General features: G+C 64.6%; 1 protein-coding gene across 1 annotated transcript; it reads right to left on the bottom strand.

Annotated features, from left to right (window-relative positions):
• Nucleotides 1-1,956: 1,956 nt before the first annotated feature.
• CARNS1 (carnosine synthase 1) lies at nucleotides 1,957-16,231 on the bottom strand. Its single transcript, XM_069857204.1, has 10 exons — nucleotides 16,035-16,231; nucleotides 10,957-10,975; nucleotides 9,102-9,327; nucleotides 8,398-8,487; nucleotides 6,884-7,371; nucleotides 5,884-6,064; nucleotides 5,216-5,301; nucleotides 3,749-3,980; nucleotides 3,387-3,658; nucleotides 1,957-3,252 (listed from the first exon to the last, which is right to left on the bottom strand). Exons 2-10 carry the CDS (start codon nucleotides 10,957-10,959, stop codon nucleotides 2,026-2,028), a joined length of 2,805 nt encoding a protein of 934 aa, XP_069713305.1. The 5' UTR covers nucleotides 10,960-10,975; nucleotides 16,035-16,231; the 3' UTR covers nucleotides 1,957-2,025.
• Between the last annotated feature and the right edge of the window lie 2,475 nt (nucleotides 16,232-18,706).

Raw genomic sequence — 18,706 nt, forward strand, 5'->3', positions numbered from 1 at the left:
TCTATAGGGGCTGTGCATCACTGTGGGGCTCTATAGGGGCTGAGCATGGCTGTGGGGCTCTATAGTGGCTGAGCATCGCTGTGGGGCTCTATAGGGGCTGAGCATGGCTGTGGGGCTCTATAGTGGCTGAGCATCGCTGTGGGGCTCTATAGTGGCTGAGCATCGCTGTGGGGCTCTATAGGGGCTGAGCATCGCTGTGGGGCTCTATAGGGGCTGAGCATGGCTGTGGGGCTCTATAGGGGCTGAGCATGGCTGTGGGGCTCTATAGGGGCTGAGCATCGCTGTGGGGCTCTATAGGGGCTGAGCATGGCTGTGGGGCTCTATAGGGGCTGAGCATCGCTCTATAGGGGCTGAGCATGGCTGTGGGGCTCTATAGGGGCTGAGCATCGCTGTGGGGCTCTATAGGGGCTGAGTATCGCTCTATAGGGGCTGAGCATGGCTGTGTGGCTCTATAGGGGCTGTGCATCCCTGTGGGGCTCTGTAGGGGCTGAGCATCACTGTGGGGCTCTATAGGGGCTGAGCATGGCTGTGTGGCTCTATAGGGGCTGTGCATCCCTGTGGGGCTCTATAGGGGCTGAGCATCACTGTGGGGCTCTATAGGGGCTGAGCATGGCTGTGGGGCTCTATAGGGGCTGAGCATCACTCTATAGGGGCTGAGCATCACTCTATAGGGGCTGAGCATCTCCGTGGGGCTCTATCGCTTATTGTAGGGTCTCTGGTTTGTTATCGTAGGGTCTCCCTGTGCCCTTTGTTGTTCTGGGGCCTCTATTTTTTATTCTGGGGTCTCTGATTTGTTTTCGTAGGGTCTCTCCTCTCTGCTTTGTTATCGCAGGGTCTCCTCACACTGTTTGTTGTTGTAGGACCTCTGGCTCGTTATTGCAGGGTCTCCCTGTGCACTTAATTATTGTAGGGCCCCTAGTTTGTTATTTTAGGGTCTCCCTGGGCCACTTCATCCTCGTTGGGTCTCTGGTTTGTTGTTGTAGGATCTACTCACACTATTTGTTGTCATTAGGACATCTGGTTTGTTGTCGTAGGGTCTCCCCATGCTGGTTGTTATTTTGGGGTCTGGGTGTCCCCCCCCTCCACCCCAGTTTGCCAAGGGGACCCTGAGTGCCCTGGAGGGGGGGCGGGGGGACAGGAGATGGGGTGACAGGGTGGTGGGACAGGGGATGGGGTCATGGGATGGTGGGACAAGGGATGGGGTGATAGGATGGTGGGACAGGGGATGGGGTCATAGGGTTGTGGGACAAGGGATGGGATGATGGGGTGGTGGGACAGGGGATGGAGTGATGGGATGGTGGGACAAGGGGTGGGGTGACAGGGTGGTGGGACAGGGGATGGGGTCATAGGATGGTGGGACAAGGGGTGGGGTGACAGGGTGGTGGGACAGGGGTGGGGTCATAGGGTGGTGGGACAAGGGGTGGGGTGATGGGGTGGTGGGACAAAGGTTGGAATTATAGGGTGGTGAGACAGGGGATGGGGTCATAGGATGGTGGGACAAGGGATGGGGTGACAGGGTGGTGGGACAGGGGATGGAGTTATAGGGTAGTGGGACAGGGGATGGGGTGATAGGGTTGTGGGACAAGGGATGGGCTGGTAGGATGGTGGGACAGGGGATGGGGTCACAGGATAGTGGGATGGGGTCATAGGATGGTGGGACGGGAGATGGAGTTATAGGGTGGTGGGACAGGTGATGGGGTGACAGGGTGGTGGGACAGGGGATGGGGTCATAGCGTGGTGGGACAGGGGTGGAGTTATAGGATGGTGGGACGAGGGATGGGGTCATAGGATGGTGGGACAAGGGATAGAGTCATGGGGTGGTGGAACAAGGGATGGGGTGATGGGGTGGTGGGACAAGGGATGGAGTGATGGGGTGGTGGGACAGAGGATGGGGTGATGGGACAAGGGTTGGGGTGCCAGGGTGGTGGGATGGGGTGCCGAGGCGGTGCCGGCGGGGCTCGGGGAGCATGTTCCATGGCGTTGGGTGGTTGGCCGCGCTCCCCTGGCCCCGCTGCTCTCCCGGCGCTATTTGAAGTGCGAGAGGAAATGCTCGACGGGGTATCGGGGCGAGTCGATGCCCAGCGCCTGGCAGAGCCCCAGCAGGCGCAGACGCGCCTCCTCCCGCGTGGCCCCTCCGCACGCCACGCTCAGCCACGGCTCCTCGTACTCGCCGTCGCCCGCCGTCTCCTCGAAGAGGCGGTTGAGGCGCACGAGCCCGCGGCTCTGCAGCTCCCGCAGGGTCGCCATGGCCCCGCCGGCCCCGAGCGTCGCCCCGTGCTCCGAGCCCAGGCACATCACGCCGGCCAGGTGGGTGCGCGGCGTCGGGCGCGCCGGCAGCACCGGCGCCACCCCCAGCGCCACCAGCACGGCCGCCAGCAGCAGGTCGGCGCCGTAGACCTCTTGGATCCAGTCGCGCAGGTAGAAGCCGCCCATGCGCGGGTTGATCTCCAGCAACCGGGGGCCGCCGGGGCCCAGCTTGAGCTCCACGTTGAAGACGCCGTCGCGCAGCCCGCACGCCAGGCAGCTCTGCAGGGCGGCGCGCACCAGCTGCGCCTGCCGGTCGGCGGGGAGGCACGAGGGCAGGCAAGCCGCCGTCTCCAGGAAGGCGGGGAGGCGCGTGGGGCCGTTGTCCGAGACCCAGGCGCCCACCAGCCGCCCCTCGAACACCACCAGGTCGACGTCGTGCTCGGTGCCCGGCACGTACTCCATCAGCAGCATGGCGTTGCCCCAGCCCAAGCCGATGCCGGGGTGGTCGGCGTCGTCCCGCAGGTCCCGCCAGAGGCGAGCGGCGTGCCGGTGGCACTGCTCGGCGTCGGCCACCAGCCGCACGCCCACGCCGCCCGCGCCGAACTCCAGCTTGGCCACGGCTGGGAAGGGCACGGCGGCGGCCGCCCGCTCCACGTCGCCGTGGCTCTGCAGCCGCCGGCACGGCACGGCGAAGGCGGCGGGCGGCGGGCGGCCGCGCCGGCACCGCTGCAGGTGCTGGTGGGTCCGGCTCTTCTGCTTGGCCACGCGGACGGCGGCCGGGGGACAGCCGCGCAGCCCCAGGCGCTGGCACAGCAGGGCCGCCAGCACCACGCAGTCGTCCCAGTAGGAGAGGCAGGCGTCGGGGCGCAGCCCCCGGGCGCGCAGCAGCTCGCACACCCGCGCCGCGTGCTCCTCGTCGCGCCGGTGCTCCCGGCTGTCGTACGGCACGAAGGTTTGCACCAGCTCGGCGGCGAAGTGCGACGGGTCCGACTCCACCAGGTGGATCTGCGGCCGCAAAGAGGGCGTCACCGCGGCGGAGGAGGGCGCGAGGCCACCTCGCCGGATGGGTGGGGGCACCGCGCGGGGCGGTTGGGCCCCCGGCGTTCACTCTGAAGCCTACTGAGGGCAGCCCGGCTCACCCGCAGCCCGTAGTCGCGGGCGGCCTCCCAGACGAAGCCCTTGCTGATGCCACCGGCGCCGATGAGCAGGATGTCCTTGCCCTCGACCAGGTGCCGCTGCGCCTGGTGCAGCAGCGCCTCGGCCAGCGAGACGGGAAGGTCTCCGGGCGGCTGCCCCACGGCGCGCCCCATGGCTTCGGCCAGCAGGCACGTCTCCAGGCAGCGCTGCCCGTTGGCGGAGACGGCCACCGGCTCCAGGGTGTCGTCCACGCACGCCAACAAGAAATCCACGCCTGGGGACGGGGACGGTGACGCTGCGGGGCCAGCGCCACGGGGCGCACCCGTGGGGTTCATCGCCATCGCCGCCGCCCCCCGAGGCTCACCCAGGAGGTCGGTGCGGGCGCGGGCGCCGCCGCGGTGCCCGGCGCTCAGCTCGGCCTCGGCGGCCCAGAGCGCGACGGCGGCGGCCTCGGCGGCCACCTGGAGCCGCGTGGCCAGGGCCTGGCGCTGGCCGGGGGCCACCACGCCCCAGAGCTGCAGGCTGGAGTCCAGGCCCTGCGGCAGCGACGCCCCGTGCGCCACCGGGCACTCGGCGCGCCCCACGGCACACGCCACCTGCGGGGACAACGGCTGTCACCAGGGCGTGGGGACGTGGGATTCCACCCCAAGGCTTTGGGATGTTGGATGGCACCAGGGCATGGGGACACCGGCTGCCACCCCATAGCTGGGGGACACCGGCTGTCACCACGGCATGGGGACACCGGCTGTCACCAGGGCATGGGGACATTGGATGCTACCAGGGCATGAGGACACCGGCTGCCACCCTATAGCTGGGGGACACCGGCTGTCACCAGGGCATGGGGATACCAGCTGCCACCCTATAGCTTGGGGACACTGGCTGTCACCAGCGCATGGGGACATGGGATTCCACCCTAGGGCTTTGGGATGTTGGATGCTACCAGGGCATGGGGACACCAGCTGCCACCCCATAGCTGGGGGACACTGCCTGTCACCAGGGCATGGGGACACCGGCTGTCACCAGGGCATGGGGACGTGGGATTCCACCCCAGGGCTTTGGGATATTGGATGCTACCACGGCATGGGGACACCAGCTGCCACCCCATAGGTGGGGGACACCGGCTGTCACCAGGGCGTGGGGACACCAGCTGCCACCCCATAGCTGGGGGACACTGGCTGTCACCAGCCCATGGGGACATTGGATGCTACCAGGGCATGGGGACACCAGCAGCCACCCTATAGCTTGGGGCCACCGGCTGTCATCCCATAGTTTGGGGACACCAGCTGCCACCAGGGCATGGAGACATTGGATGCCACCAGGGCATTGGGGACACCAGCTGTCATCCCATCTTTTGGGAACGTTGGCTGCCACCAGGGCACAGGGACATCGGATGCCACCAGGGCATGGGGACACCAGCTGCTACCTCATAGCTTGGGGAGACCGGCTGTCAGCAGGGCATGGGGACATAGACGGCCACTTGGGGACACAAGGCCAGCAGAGCATGGGGACATGGAGAGCTACCATGGCTTGGGGACACACAGGGCCACCAGGGCATGGAGAGATGGATGGATGGCAACCATGGCTTGGAGAGATGGGTGGTCACCATGGTTTGGGGAGATGGGTGGTCACCATGGTTTGAGGAGATGGATGGTCACCATGGTTTGGAGAGATGGATGGTCACCATGGTTTGAGGAGATGGATGGTCACCATGGCTTGGGGAGATGGGTGGTCACCATGGTTTGGGGAGATGGGTGGTCACCATGGTGTGGGGAGATGGATGGTCACTGTGGCTTGGGGACAGGGGTGCCCTGGTGGGGTGGTGTGTCCGTACCTGGCAGAGCTGGGGCCGGTTCCCCCAGGACCTGCAGACGAGGGTGCAGATGCGCAGGGCCATGGGCAGCCGCGGGGCTGGGCTGCCTGGGGGGCGAGGACAGGGCAGGCACGGCCGTCGCCTGGGGACAGGGGACCCTGCCCGACCCCCCCGCGGCCACCCGGGACCAACCCAGGGGAGCCCAAGGTGGTCACCCCACCACCCTGCCCCGCTTCAGGGGACCACGGTGATCTTCTCCCCCACCCTAAGGGACCATGAGGGACCAGGGTGACCTTCTCCCCCACCCTAAGGGACCATGAGGGACCAGGGTGACCTTCTCCCCCACCCTAAGGGACCATGAGGGACCAGAGTGACCTTCTCCCCCACCCTAAGGGACCATGAGGGACCAGGGTGACCTTCTCCCCCACCCTAAGGGACCATGAGGGACCAGAGTGACCTTCTCCCCCACCCTAAGGGACCATGAGGGACCAGGGTGGCCTTCTCCCCCACCCTAAGGGACCATGAGGGACCAGAGTGACCTTCTCCCCCACCCTAAGGGACCATGAGGGACCAGGGTGACCTTCTCCCCCACCCCAGGAGGCCCTGGGAATCCAAGGTGGCCACCTTCAGCCTAGGAGTTTGGTAGCCCCCGTGGCCACCAACCCAGCCGAGGGGTGGCGGGGGCTTACGTGGGGGCAGCGCGGGCAGGCGGGCGGTGGGCACCAGGGCCTCCAGCAGGACACTGTCCTCCTCGCGCAGCCCCTGCAGCCGGGCCACCAGCGCCTGGGCCACCGCCGCCACCTCCGCCTTCCCGTGGGTGCTGCGGGCGCCCGTCCCGCGCCACCGCCACCCCGCCGGCCGCACCACCACCTGCGGGCACCGACGGGCCACCAGGTGCCATGGGGTCACCTCAGCACCTACCCGTGTCACCCACACCACGACCATCCCACCACCCACACCGTGGTCATCCCAGCACCTACCCTACTTCTACACCCCACCCCATGACCGTGGTTGCCCCCACATGCTTCATGGTTGCCCCCATGACATCCCATGCCCATGGCTTTGACCTCTACCCCCCATCTCATGCCTCATGGTTGCCCCAACGTGCCCCGTGGTTGCCCCCATGACATCCCACACCCATGACCTTGACCTCTACCCCCCATCCCATGCCTCATGGTTGCCCCAACGTGCCCCGTGGTTGCCCCCATGACATCCCACACCCATGACCTTGACCTCTACCCCCCATCCCATGCCTCATGGTTGCCCCAACGTGCCCCGTGGTTGCCCCCATGACATCCCACACCCATGACCTTGACCTCTACACCCCATCCCATGCCCCATGGTTGCCCCAATGTGCCCCATGGGTGCCCCATGACATCCCATGCCCATGACCTTGACCTCAACACCTCATCCATGCCCCATGGTTGCCCCCATGACATCCCATGCCCATGACTTTGACCTCTACACCCCATCCCATGTCCCATGGTTGCCCCCACATGCTTCATGGTTGCCCCCATGACATCCCATGCCCATGACCTTGTCCTCTACACCCCATCCCATGCCCCATGGTTGCCCCAACGTGCTTCGTGGTTGCCCCCAAGACATCCCATGCCCACGACACTGACCTCTACACCCCATGGGTGCCCCCTGCCCACCCCACCCCACGCCCCGTGGGTGCCCCCTGCCCACCTGGCTGTAGGGCTCCATGGCGCTGCCCCCCAGGAAGGCGCCCACCTCCTCCTGCACCAACTTCTCGTGGCCCTGGGGGTCCTCCAGCCTCACCAGCTTCACCCCGGGGGCCACCAGCTGGGCGGGCAGGTGGCCCGCGGCCCCCAGGACAAAGGCCAGGGTGGGGGGCACCGGCAGCCCGGCGCGGGCCGCCAGCACCCAGCGGGCGAGCGGCGTGTCCTCCAGGCGGTGGGCGAGCGGCGCCGAGCACCCCGTGGGGCAATCGAGGTCCCGGGCCACCTCGCCCACCCAGCCGCCCTCGGGGTCCCCGGCCACCAAGGTGCCCGTCACGTAGTTGGCGCGACGAGGGGGGTCGAAGGCGTCCAGGGTGCTGTGTCCCCCCGTCTCGAAGGACACCCCGCGGGACACCAGCAGGGACCAGGCGCCAGGGGACGTCGCCGAGGGCACGCGGGTGACCCAGGAGGGGGACAGGCACAGCACCATGGCACCTGGAGGAGGGGGGGCAGAGGATGTCACCTGTCCCCTGCCCTGAGACCCCACCTTGGGGACACCCACCCAGGGAGGGGGCCGGGGGTGAGGGGGTGTTGCTGCCCGGTCCCCCTGGGTGCAGGCACTGGTTCAAACTGGTGTTAACGGGGCTGGAGATGGGGGGGCTGGTGCCACCTTCACCCTGTGACTCAGTTTCATAGAATCAGAGAATCACGAGGTTGGAAAGGACCCACCAGATCATGGAGTCCAACCATCCCCGTCAATCACTAACCCATGTCCCTCAGCACCTCGGCCACCCGGCCCTTAAACCCCTCCAGGGAAGGGGACTCAACCCCCTCCCTGGGCAGCCTCGGACACTGCCCAATCACCCTTGCCACGAAATATTTCTTCTAGATGTCCATCCTGAACCTCCCTGGTGGAGCTTGAGGCCATTCCCTCTCGGCCTGTCCCCTGTCCCTTGGGAGAAGAGCCCAGCTCCCTCCTCTCCACAACCTCCTCTCAGGGAGTTGCAGAGAGCAAGGAGGTCTCCCCTCAGCCTCCTCTTCTCCAGGCTGAACCCCCCCAGCTCTCTCAGCCGCTCCTCTTCTTCTCCAGCCCCTTCCCCAGCTCCGTTCTCTTCTCTGCACTCGCTCCAGAGCCTCAACATCCTTCTGGTGGGGAGGGGCCCAGCACTGACCCCAGGATTCGAGGAGCGCTCTCCCCAGGGCCGAGGCCAGAGGGAGAAGAACCTCCCTGGCCCTGCTGGCCACGCCGGCTCTGATCCAAGCCTTGGTGGAACCCCATCCCATTGGTCTCAGCCCATGGATCCAGCCCGTTCAGATCCCTTTGGAGCCTCCCGACCCTCCAGCAGATCCAGCTCCCACCCAGCTCAGTGTCACCTACGTTCCCTCCCGGTCTCGGTCCCACAGGTGGAGGGTACGAGGTGTCCGGAATGGGGACACCTTGGCCCAGGGTTGGAGCACCAGGGGGGCGTGTGGAGCCCCCGCTCTGGGTGACAAGGAGGGGACGGGGGGTAGGGGACCCACCTGGGCAGCGGGTGCCACCCTCCAGCAGGACAGGCAGGAAGGTGCTGGGGGAGCCCAGGATGCAGACGGTCATGTCCAGAGGGCCAAATCCTGCCAGCCAGGCAAGGGTTAAAGGCCCTGGGGACGGGGACCCTGCGGCCACCCTGTCCCCAGCGCCCTGGGAGCCTGTGTCCCCTGCGTCCCCATTGCCATCCCAGCCCCTGCCTCCCCGGTGTCCCCAGCCGGTCACCATGACTTTGTCACCATCCCAATCCCTTCCACCCCAGTGTCCCCATCACCACCCCAGCCCTGTCACCACACGTCCCCAGCCTGGCACTGTGACTTTGTCACCGTCCCAGATGCTGCCACCCCAGTGTCCCCATCACCACCCCCCAGTCCTTGTCACCCACATATCCCCAGGCTCACACTGTGACTTTGTCACCATCCCAATCCCTTCCACCCCAGTGTCCCCATCACCATCCCAATCCCTGTCACCATGTCCCCATCACCACCCCGGTCCCTTCTACTCCTATGTCCCCACCCTGTCACCATGTCCCCATCACCATCCCAATCCCTGTCACCCCCGTGTCCCCAAGCTGGCACCATGACTCTGTCACCATCCCAATCCCTTCCACCCCAGTGTCCCCATCACCACCCCAATCCTTGTCACCCCAGTGTCCCCATCACCCCCCAGCCCTGTCCCCCCGTGTCCCCCCGTGTCCCACCGGTGTGTGGCTGTGCGGATCGATCCCGCGTGGGGGGCAGCCCGTGGTGACGCAGGGCGGCCTGCAGCCCCTCGTAGGCGTGGGTGGCATCGCCGGCGTCCCCGCTGTCCTCGGGGCCATCGGGACCCTCATCCTCCAGCCAGCCCGGGCACAGCGCCTCGGGGCCAGCCCAGTCCTGCTCCTTGGGGCTGGGGGGCTGCTCCGCGCCCGCCGGCGTCACCGACAGCTGCGGGCACACGCGGGTGGCACAGGGCGCGGGGACATGGGGGATGTGGGGCTGGCGGGGGGACAAGGGGCTGGCAGGGGGACAGGGGGCTGAGATGGGGACAAGGGGCTGAGATGGGGCTGGCATGGGGACAAGGGACTGAGATGGGGACAAGGGACTGAGATGGGGCTGAGATGGGGACAAGGGACTGAGATGGGGCTGGCATGGGGACAAGGGACTGAGATGGGGACAAGGGGCTGAGATGGGGCTGAGATGGGGACAAGGGACTGAGATGAGGACAAGGGGCTGAGATGGAGCTGAGATGGGGACAAGGGACTGAGATGGGGACAAGGGGCTGAGATGGGGCTGGCACGGGGACAAGGGACTGAGATGGGGACAAGGGGCTGAGATGGGGCTGGCATGGGGACAAGGGACTGAGATGGGGACAAGGGGCTGAGATGGGGACAAGGGGCTGAGATGGGGCTGAGATGGGGACAAGGGGCTGAGATGGGGACAGGGGGCTGAGATGGGGCTGGCATGGGGACAAGGGGCTGAGATGGGGACAAGGGGCTGAGATGGGGACAGGGGGCTGTGATGGGGCTGGAATAGGGATAAGGGGCTGAGATGGGGACAAGGGGCTGAGATGGGGACAGGCGGCTGAGATTGGGCTGGCGTGGGGTCAAGGGGCTGGCAGGGGGACAAGGGGCTGAGATGGGGACAAGGGGCTGAGATGGGGACAGGGGGCTGAGATGGGGACAGGGGGCTGAGATTGGGCTGGCATGGGGTCAAGGGGCTGGCAGGGGGACAAGGGGCTGAGATGGGGACAGAGGGCTGCGATGCGGCTGGCATGGGGACAAGGGGCTGATAAGGGAAAGATGTGGGGCTGGCATGGAGATAAGGGGCTGATATGGGGCTGACATGGGTTTAAGGGCTTCACATGGGACTGTGGGGCTGATATGGGGCAGTTACGGGGCTGGCATGGGGCCGCTATGGGGCTGATGTGGGGCTGGCATGGAGATAAGGGGCTGGCATTTGTTTAAGGGGTTGGCATGGGACCCTGGAGCTGATAAGGGGCTGATGTGGGGCTGGCATGGAGATAAGGGGCTGGCATTGGTTTCAGGGGTTGGCATGGGACCCTGGAGCTGATATGGGGCCGCTATGGGGCTGGTATGGGGCTGGCATGGAGATAAGGAGCTGATATGGGGCTGGCATGGAGATAAGGGGCTGGCACTGGTTTCAGGGGTTGGCATGGGACTCTGGACCTGATATGGGGTGGCTATGGGGCTGATGTGGGGCTGGCATGGAGATAAGGAGCTGGCATTGTTTTCAGGGGTTGGTACGGGACCCTGGAGCTGCTATGGGGCTGATGTGGGGCTGGCATGGAGATAAGGGGCTGGCATTGGTTTCAGGGGTTGGCATGGGACCCTGGAGCTGATATGGGGTGGCTATGGGGCCGCCATGGGGCCGGCGTGGGCTGAGGGGCTGGCAGGGGCACCGTGGGTGTTAGGGGCTGCGTGTGCCAGACCCGGTGCCACCGCCTTGGGGCCAGCGGGACGGTGCCACCAGGGCCACCAGGGCCGGACAAAGGGTCCCTTGTCCCCGCAGGGTGACGAGGTGGGTGGGCTGCCCCGGGTTGGGGGGGACACTCACCATCCTGGGCACCGAGGGGCTGCGAGGAGACCGACGGGCACCGTCACCGGGGTTGCTGGGGACCTGCCACCCCCTGTCACCCTCCCCTGAGCCCGGGTTGTCCCCTCGGTGCCAGCCCCGGTGACCCTGGCAGCGGCTGAGCCCGCGTGGGGATTAATTTAATCCCGTGCCAGCTCAGCGTGGCGGGGCGCAACCTCTTGTCTAGGGGTGCCAAGGTGGCTTGGGGACACCCAGCCGGGCCTTTGGGGTCCCCTTGTCCCCTCCAGAGGGTCCCCCGGCTTCCGACAGGGCGTCTGGGCACGGGGGGGGGGAAACTGAGGCACGGAATGAGCGCGGCAGCTCCCCACCCCAGGGTCCCCCAGCCGTGGGTGTCCCCTCGTGACAGGGCGTGGGGACACAGGGACAGGCCTTGGGGACATAGTCTCGGGGTTTGGGGACACAGTCTCGGGGTTTGGGGACAGTCTCATGGCTTGGGGGCAGTCTCAGGGTTTTGGAAAGTCTCAGGGTTTGGAGACAGTCTTGGGGTTTGGGGACACAGTGACAGGGTGTGGGGACACAGTCTAGGGGTTTGGGGACAGTCTTGGGGTTTAGGGACACAGTCTCAGGGTTTGGGGACAGTCTCAGGGTTGGGGATAGTTTTAGGGTTTGGGGACACAGTCTCAGGGTTGGGGACACTCTCAGGGTTTGGGGACAGTCTCAGGGTTGGGGACACTCAGGGTTTGGGGAGGCACTTACAGGGTTTGGGGACAGTCTCAGGGTTTGGGGACAGTCTTGGGGTTTGGGGACACAGTGACAGGGTTTGGAGATAGTCTTAGGGTTTGGGGACAGTCTCAGGGTTGGGGACAGTCTCAGGGTTTGGGGATGCACTTACAGGGTTTGGGGACACAGTGACAGGGTGTGGGGACACAGTCTAGGGGTTTGGGGACAGTCTCAGGGTTTGGGGATGCAGTCTCAGGGTTGGGGACACTCAGGATTTGGGGACAGTCTCAGGATTTTGGGACAGTCTCAGGGTTAGGGACACTCTCAGGGTTTGGGGACAGTCTCAGGGTTGGGGACAGTCTCAAGGTTTGGGGATGCAGTGACAGGGTGTGGGGACACAGTCTCAGGGTTTGGGGACAGTCTCAGGGTTTGAGGATGCACTTACAGGGTTTGGGGACAGTCTCAGGGTTTGGGGACAGTCTTGGGGTTTGGGGACACAGCGACAGGGTTTGGAGACAGTCTTAGGGTTTGGGGACAGTCTCAAGGTTTGGGGACAATCTCAGGGTTTGCAGACACAGTGACAGGTTTGGGGACAGTCTCAGGGTCTGGGGATGCAGTGACAGGGTTTGGGGACACAGTCTCAGTCCCCTGCTCGCTGTCACTCCAAGCCCAGCGCTGGGGCAGGCACAGGGGTCCCTGTGTCCCCTCCATCCCTGCTGTCCCCCGGCTCGTGTCCCCGGTGCCACCCGCGGGTGCCAGCCTTGGCCTGAGAGGGACAAGGGACGCCTGGCACAGGGGACATGGGACAGCCCTGTCCTCTCCACCCTGTCCCACAGCCCCGTGTCCCGGCTTAGGCGGGTGGCACAGAGCCCCCATTGTCCCCTCGGGGCCGGGGGGGGGGACAGGGACCTCGTGCCAAGCGCTGGCACCCGCGCCCTGGGCTGCGCTCGCCCCCCTGGCCCCTGGGCTGGGGACAAGGACAGGGGGACAGGGGGTCACGGGGGGGGGGACAGGGGGATATGGAGACATGGGGGGGTGGGGGGACAGGGGGACATGGGGACACGGGGAGGGGTGGGGACACAGAGGGGTGTGGGGACATGGAGGGGTGTGGGGACACAGTGGGACCATGGGGACACAGGGGGTGTTGGGGACAGAGAGGGGTTTGGGGACATGGGGGGGTGTGGGGACACAGAGGGGTTTGGGGACACGAGGGGTTTGGGGACATGGGGGGTGTGGGGACACAAGGGGCTTTGGGGACACAGGGGAGGTTTGGGGACAGAGAGGGGTTTGGGGACACAAGGAGGGGTTTGGGGACACAGTGGGGTTTGGGGACACAGAGGGGTTTGAGGACACAAGGAGGGGTTTGGGGACACAGAGGGGTTTGGGGACATGGGGGCTGTGGGTACATGGGGGGTTTTGGGACACAGAGGGGTTTGGGGACACGGGGGGTTTGGGGACACGGGGGAGTTTGGGGACACAGAGGGGTGTGGGTACACAGGGGGTTTGGGGACACAGGGGGTTTGGGGACATGGAGGGGTTTGGGGACATGGGGGCTGTGGGTACACAGGGGGTTTGGGGACACAGGGGGGTTGGGGACACGGGAGGGGGTTGGGGACACAGAGGGGTTTGGGGACATGCGGGGGTTTGGGGACATGGGGGGGTGTGGAGACATGGGTGGGGGTGGGGACGCAGGGGGTTTGGGGACAGAGAGGGGTTTGGGGACACAAGGAAGGGTTTGGGGACACAGTGGGGTTTGGGGACACAGGGAGTTTGAGGACACAAGGAGGGGTTTGGGGACACAAGGAGGGGTTTGGGGACACAAGGAAGGGTTTGGGGACACAGGGGGGTTTGGGGACACAGGGGGTTTGAGGACACAAGGAGGGGTTTGAGGACACAAGGAAGGGTTTGGGGACACAAGGAAGGGTTTGGGGACACAGGGGGGTTTGGGGACACAGGGGGTTTGGGGACACAGAGGGGTGTCTGTACACAGGGGGCTTGGGGACACAGGGGGTTTGGGGACATGGGGGCTATGGGTACATAGGGGGTTTGGGGACACAAGGGGTTTGAGGACACAAGGAGGGGTTTGGGGACCCGTGGGGGCGGTGTCTGTGGGTGCCAGCGTGTCCCTGTCGTGTGTGTGTGTCCCTGTCCCCCCCCCCCCCACCCCGCATGGCCGAGGTGCCACCTCGCACGTCCCCTGGCTCAGCTGCAGCTGCCGCCGCTGTCACTGTCACCAGCCCCACAGGCACCAGGCCACCGCCTGCCACCCACGGGCGGGGACACCCCCACGGTGTCACACGCACTCGTGTCACCCTCACTCGTGCACAGTGTCACCCTCACTCGTGCACACACAGTGTCACCCTCACTCGTGCACAGTGTCACACTGACTCCTGCACACACTCACTTGTGCACACACAGTGTCACCCTCACTCACACACACACTCGTGCACACAGTGTCACACTCACTCAAGCACAGTGTCACACTCACTCGTGCACACACTTGTGCACACACTCACTTGCACACACAGTCACACTCACTCATGCACACACTCACTCGTGCAGACACTCGTGCACACACAGTGTCACACTCACCCTTGCACACACTCACCCTTGCACACTCATGCATACACACACTCACTCATGCACACACTCACTCGTGCACACACTCAAACATGCACACACTCACTCATGCACACACAGTGTCACATTCACCCTAGCACACACTCAGCCTTGCACACTCACTCATGCATACATACACTCACTCATGCACACACTCACTCGAGCGCACACACTGTCACAGTCACTCATGCACAACAGTGACACACTCGTGCACACAGTGTCACACTCACCCTTGCACAATCACTCATGCATACACACACTCACTCGTGCACACACAGTGTCACACTCACTCGTGCACACACTCACTCGTGCACACACTCACTCATGCACACAGTCGTGCACACACAGTGTCACAGTCATTCGTGCACACACAGTGTCACACTCACCCTTGCACAATCACTCACGCATGCACACACTCACTCGTGCACACACACGGTGTCACACTCACTCATGCAGACACAGTGTCACACTCACTCGTGCACACACACTCATGCAGACACTCACTCATGCACACACTCACTCGTGCACACACATGGTGTCACACTCGTGCACACACTCACTCACACACTCGTGCACACACACTCCTGTCACACTCATGCACACACACACTGTGTCACACTCACCCTTGCACACTCACTCATGCATGCACACACTCACTCGTGCTCACACTCACTCGTGCACACACTCTCACTCGTGTCACACGCACACACACTGTCACACTCACCCTTGCACACTCACTCATGCATGCACACACTCACTCGTGCTCACACTCACTTGTGCACACACTCTCACTCGTGTCACACGCACACACACTGTGTCACACTCACCCTTGCACACTCACTCATGCATACACACACTCACTCACTCGTGCACACACTCACTCGTATACACACACACTCACTCCTGTCACACTCATGCACACACACACTGTGTCACACTCACCCTTGCACACACCCTTGCACACTCACTCATGCATACACACACTCATGCATACACACACTCACTCATGCATACACACACTCACTCGTGCACACACTCGTGCACACACACTCACTCGTGCACACACACACGGTGTCACACTCACCCTTGGTCAAACTCACCCTCGCACACTCACTCATGCATACACACACTCACTCGTGCACACACACACTCACTCTTGTCACACTCACCCTTGCACACTCACTCATGCATACACACACTCACTCGTGCACACACACACTCACTCTTGTCACACTCACCCTTGCACACTCACTCATGCATACACACACTCACTCGTGCACACACTCACTCGTGCGCACACACACACTCACTCCTGTCACACTCATGCGCACACACAGTGTCACACTCACCCTTGCACAAACTCACCCTTGCACACTCACTCATGCATACACACACTCACTCGTGCACACACACACTCTCACTCCTGTTCACACTCACGCACACACACACACACTGTGACACTCACCCTTGCACACTCACTCATGCATGCACACACTCACTCGTGCACACACACACTCACTCCTGTCACACTCATGCACACACACAGTGTGACACTCACTTGAGCACACACTCACCTTTGCACACTCACTCATGCATACACACACTCACTCGTGCACACGCACTCACACTCTCACTCGTGTCACACTCACGCACACACAGTGTCACACTCACTGTGCACACTCAGTCGTGCACGCACACTCACTCGTGCAAGCTCCCCCCCCCCCCAACCCTAGACCCGCTCCCACTCGCGCAGCACCCACCGGCGGTGGCACTGGTGGCACTGGTTGGTGGCACTGGTTGGTGGCACTGGTGGCGGCGGTGACACACGGTCCCTCTGGTGGCGCCTCCTGCCCGGGCGGGGCCACCCCGGGGGCGGGGACGGGGGGGACACGAGGGGGGGGACAGGGGACAGGGAGGGGGGGACAGGGGACAGGGAGGGGAGACAAGGAGGGGGGACAGGGGACAGGGGACAGGGATGGGGGATAGGAGACAGGGAGGGGGACAAGGGACATGGGACAGGGGACAGCAAGAGGGGATGAGGACAGGGGACATGGAATGAGAGATAGGGGATGGGGAGGGGACAGGGACAGGGGACAGGGGACATGGGACATGGGACATGGGACATGGGACATGGAATGAGAGATAGGGGACAGGGGACAGGGAGGGGAGAAAGGGGACAAGGGACTTAGGACAGGGGATGCAGAGAGGGACAGGGGACAGGGGACAGGGGGGATAGGGAGGGGGGGACAGGGAGGGGAGACAAGGAGGGAGGACAAGGGACAGGGGACAGGGGACAGGGATGGGGGATAGGGAACAGGGAGGGGGACAAGGGACATGGGACAGGGGACAGCAAGAGGGGATGAGGACAGGGGACATGGAATGAGAGATAGGGGACAGGGAGGGGGGGACAGGGACAGGGACAAGGGACGTGGGACATGGGACATGGGACATGGGACATGGGACAGGGAATGAGAGGGGACAAGGAAGGGGATGGGGACATCAGACAGGGGACAGGGAGGGGAGAAAGGGGACAAGGGACTTGGGACAGGGGATGCAGAGAGGGACAGGGAACAGGAATGGGGGACAGGGGACAGGGAGAGGGGACAAAGGACTTCGGGCAGGGGACAGGGACAGGGAACGGGGATTAGGGGACGGGGAGAGGGGACAGGGGACAGGGACAAGGGATAGGGGACAGGGAGAGGGGACAAGGGACACGGGCCAGCCCTGCGGGGTCAGCCCGGGCCGGGGTGCGAAGCTGACACCGCGGAGCAGAAATGTCACCGCGGGGGCCAGGGAATGTCACCACCCGGGACAAACCCACCGGCCCCTGGCACGGGGGGGGACGACCCGTCCTGTCCCAGCGCCACTTCACCCGGGACACCGCTTGGGGACAGGCAGGGGACAGGGAGGGGACAGAGAGGGGACAGAGAGGGGACAGGGAGGGTGATAGACAGGGGACAGGGAGGGGACAGGGAGGGGGACAGGGAGGGTGACAGGGAGGGGACAGACAGGGGAACAGGGAAGGGACAGGGAAGGGACAGAGAGGGGACAGGGAGGTTGACAGGCAGGGGACAGACAGGGTGACAGGCAGGGGACAGAGAGGGGACAGGGAGGACACAGACAGGGGGACAGGCAGGGGACAGAGAGGGGACAGGGAAGGGACAGAGAGGGGACAGACAGGGGGACAGTGAGGGTGACAGGGGACAGGGAGAGGACAGACAGGGGACAGGCAGGGGACAGACAGGGGGACAAGGAAGGGGAGAGGGAAGGGACAGGGAGGGGACAGACAGGGGGACAGTGAGGGTGACAGATGGGGGACAGCAAGGGTGACAGGCAGGGGACAGACAGGGGGACAGTAAGGGTGACAGACAGGGCACAGTGAGGGTGACAGGCAGGGGACAGACGGGGACAGAGAGGGGGACAGGGAGGGTGACAGGCAGGGGACAGGGAGGGTGACAGGCAGGGGACAGGGAGGGCATGAGGAGGGGGACAGGGAGGGGACAGAGAGGGGACAAACGAGGAGGGCACCACCCCTGTGTCCCCTCCCTCGGTCCCAGGCCTGGCACTGCCACCCTCTGCGACTTCGTCCCCTCCCCGTGCCTGGGGTGGCCCTGGGGACACCTCGGGCTTCCAGGTGGCCTTGGGGACACCGGGGTGGCAACAGCCTCCTGGCAACACCCGGAGCCGCTCGCAACGTGTCCCCGCGGTCCCCGAGTGGGGACGTGGCAGGGGGCCCTGGGGCCCGAGCGTCCCCTGCGTCCCCTCCGTGTCCCCCTGTGTCCCCTGTCCCTGTCCCCAAGCTGTCCCTCTGTCCCCCTGTCCCTGTCCCTGTCCCCAGGCTGTGTCCCTGTCTCCAGGCTGTCCCCCTGTCCCTGTCTCCAGGCTGTCCCCATGCCCCCTGTCCCTGTCCCCAGGCTGTCCCCCTGTCCCTGTCCCCAGGCTGTCCCCATGTCCACTGTCCCTGTCCCCAGTCTGTCCCCATGTCCCTGTCTCCAGGCTGTCCCCCTGTCCCTGTCCCCAGTCTGTCCCCATGTCCCTGTCTCCAGGCTGTCCCCATGTCCCCATGTCCCTGTCTCCAGGCTGTCCCCCTGTCCACGTCCCCAGGCTGTCCCCATGTCCCCTGTCCCTGTCCCCAGGCTGTCCCCATGTCCCCTGTCCCTGTCCCCAGGCTGTCCCTGTCCCTGCAGAACTGGCATTTGGGCACTTGGGGTTCCCAGTGTCCCCCTGCCCAGCGTGTCCCCAAACCATGAGTGTCCTCATGTCACTGTGCTTCCTATGTCCCCTGTCCCTTGCTCCCTGTCCCCTGTTCCTTGTCCTCTGTCCCCTGTCCCTTGCCCCCCCTGCACTGACCCCTCCTCCCCGCTGGGGGCGCCGCTCGCCGTGCTGGGGCCGCTCTATCCCTGGGCGGGGGGCCTCTCTATGGCCGGGCGGG

Source organism: Phaenicophaeus curvirostris, chromosome 5 (genome assembly GCF_032191515.1).
Source record: "Phaenicophaeus curvirostris isolate KB17595 chromosome 5, BPBGC_Pcur_1.0, whole genome shotgun sequence".
NCBI classification, from domain to species: Eukaryota; Metazoa; Chordata; class Aves; order Cuculiformes; family Cuculidae; genus Phaenicophaeus; species Phaenicophaeus curvirostris.

Excerpts from the sequence above, each read along its gene's own strand:
- CARNS1 (XM_069857204.1), bottom strand. Across the intron at positions 5,302-5,883 it reads CCTGCCCGCGCTGCCCCCAC|GCAGCCCAGCCCCGCGGCTG; the intron begins GTAAGCCCCCGC and ends CTCGCCCCCCAG. Across the intron at positions 3,981-5,215 it reads ACCGGCCCCAGCTCTGCCAG|GTGGCGTGTGCCGTGGGGCG; the intron begins GTACGGACACAC and ends TTGTCCCCGCAG.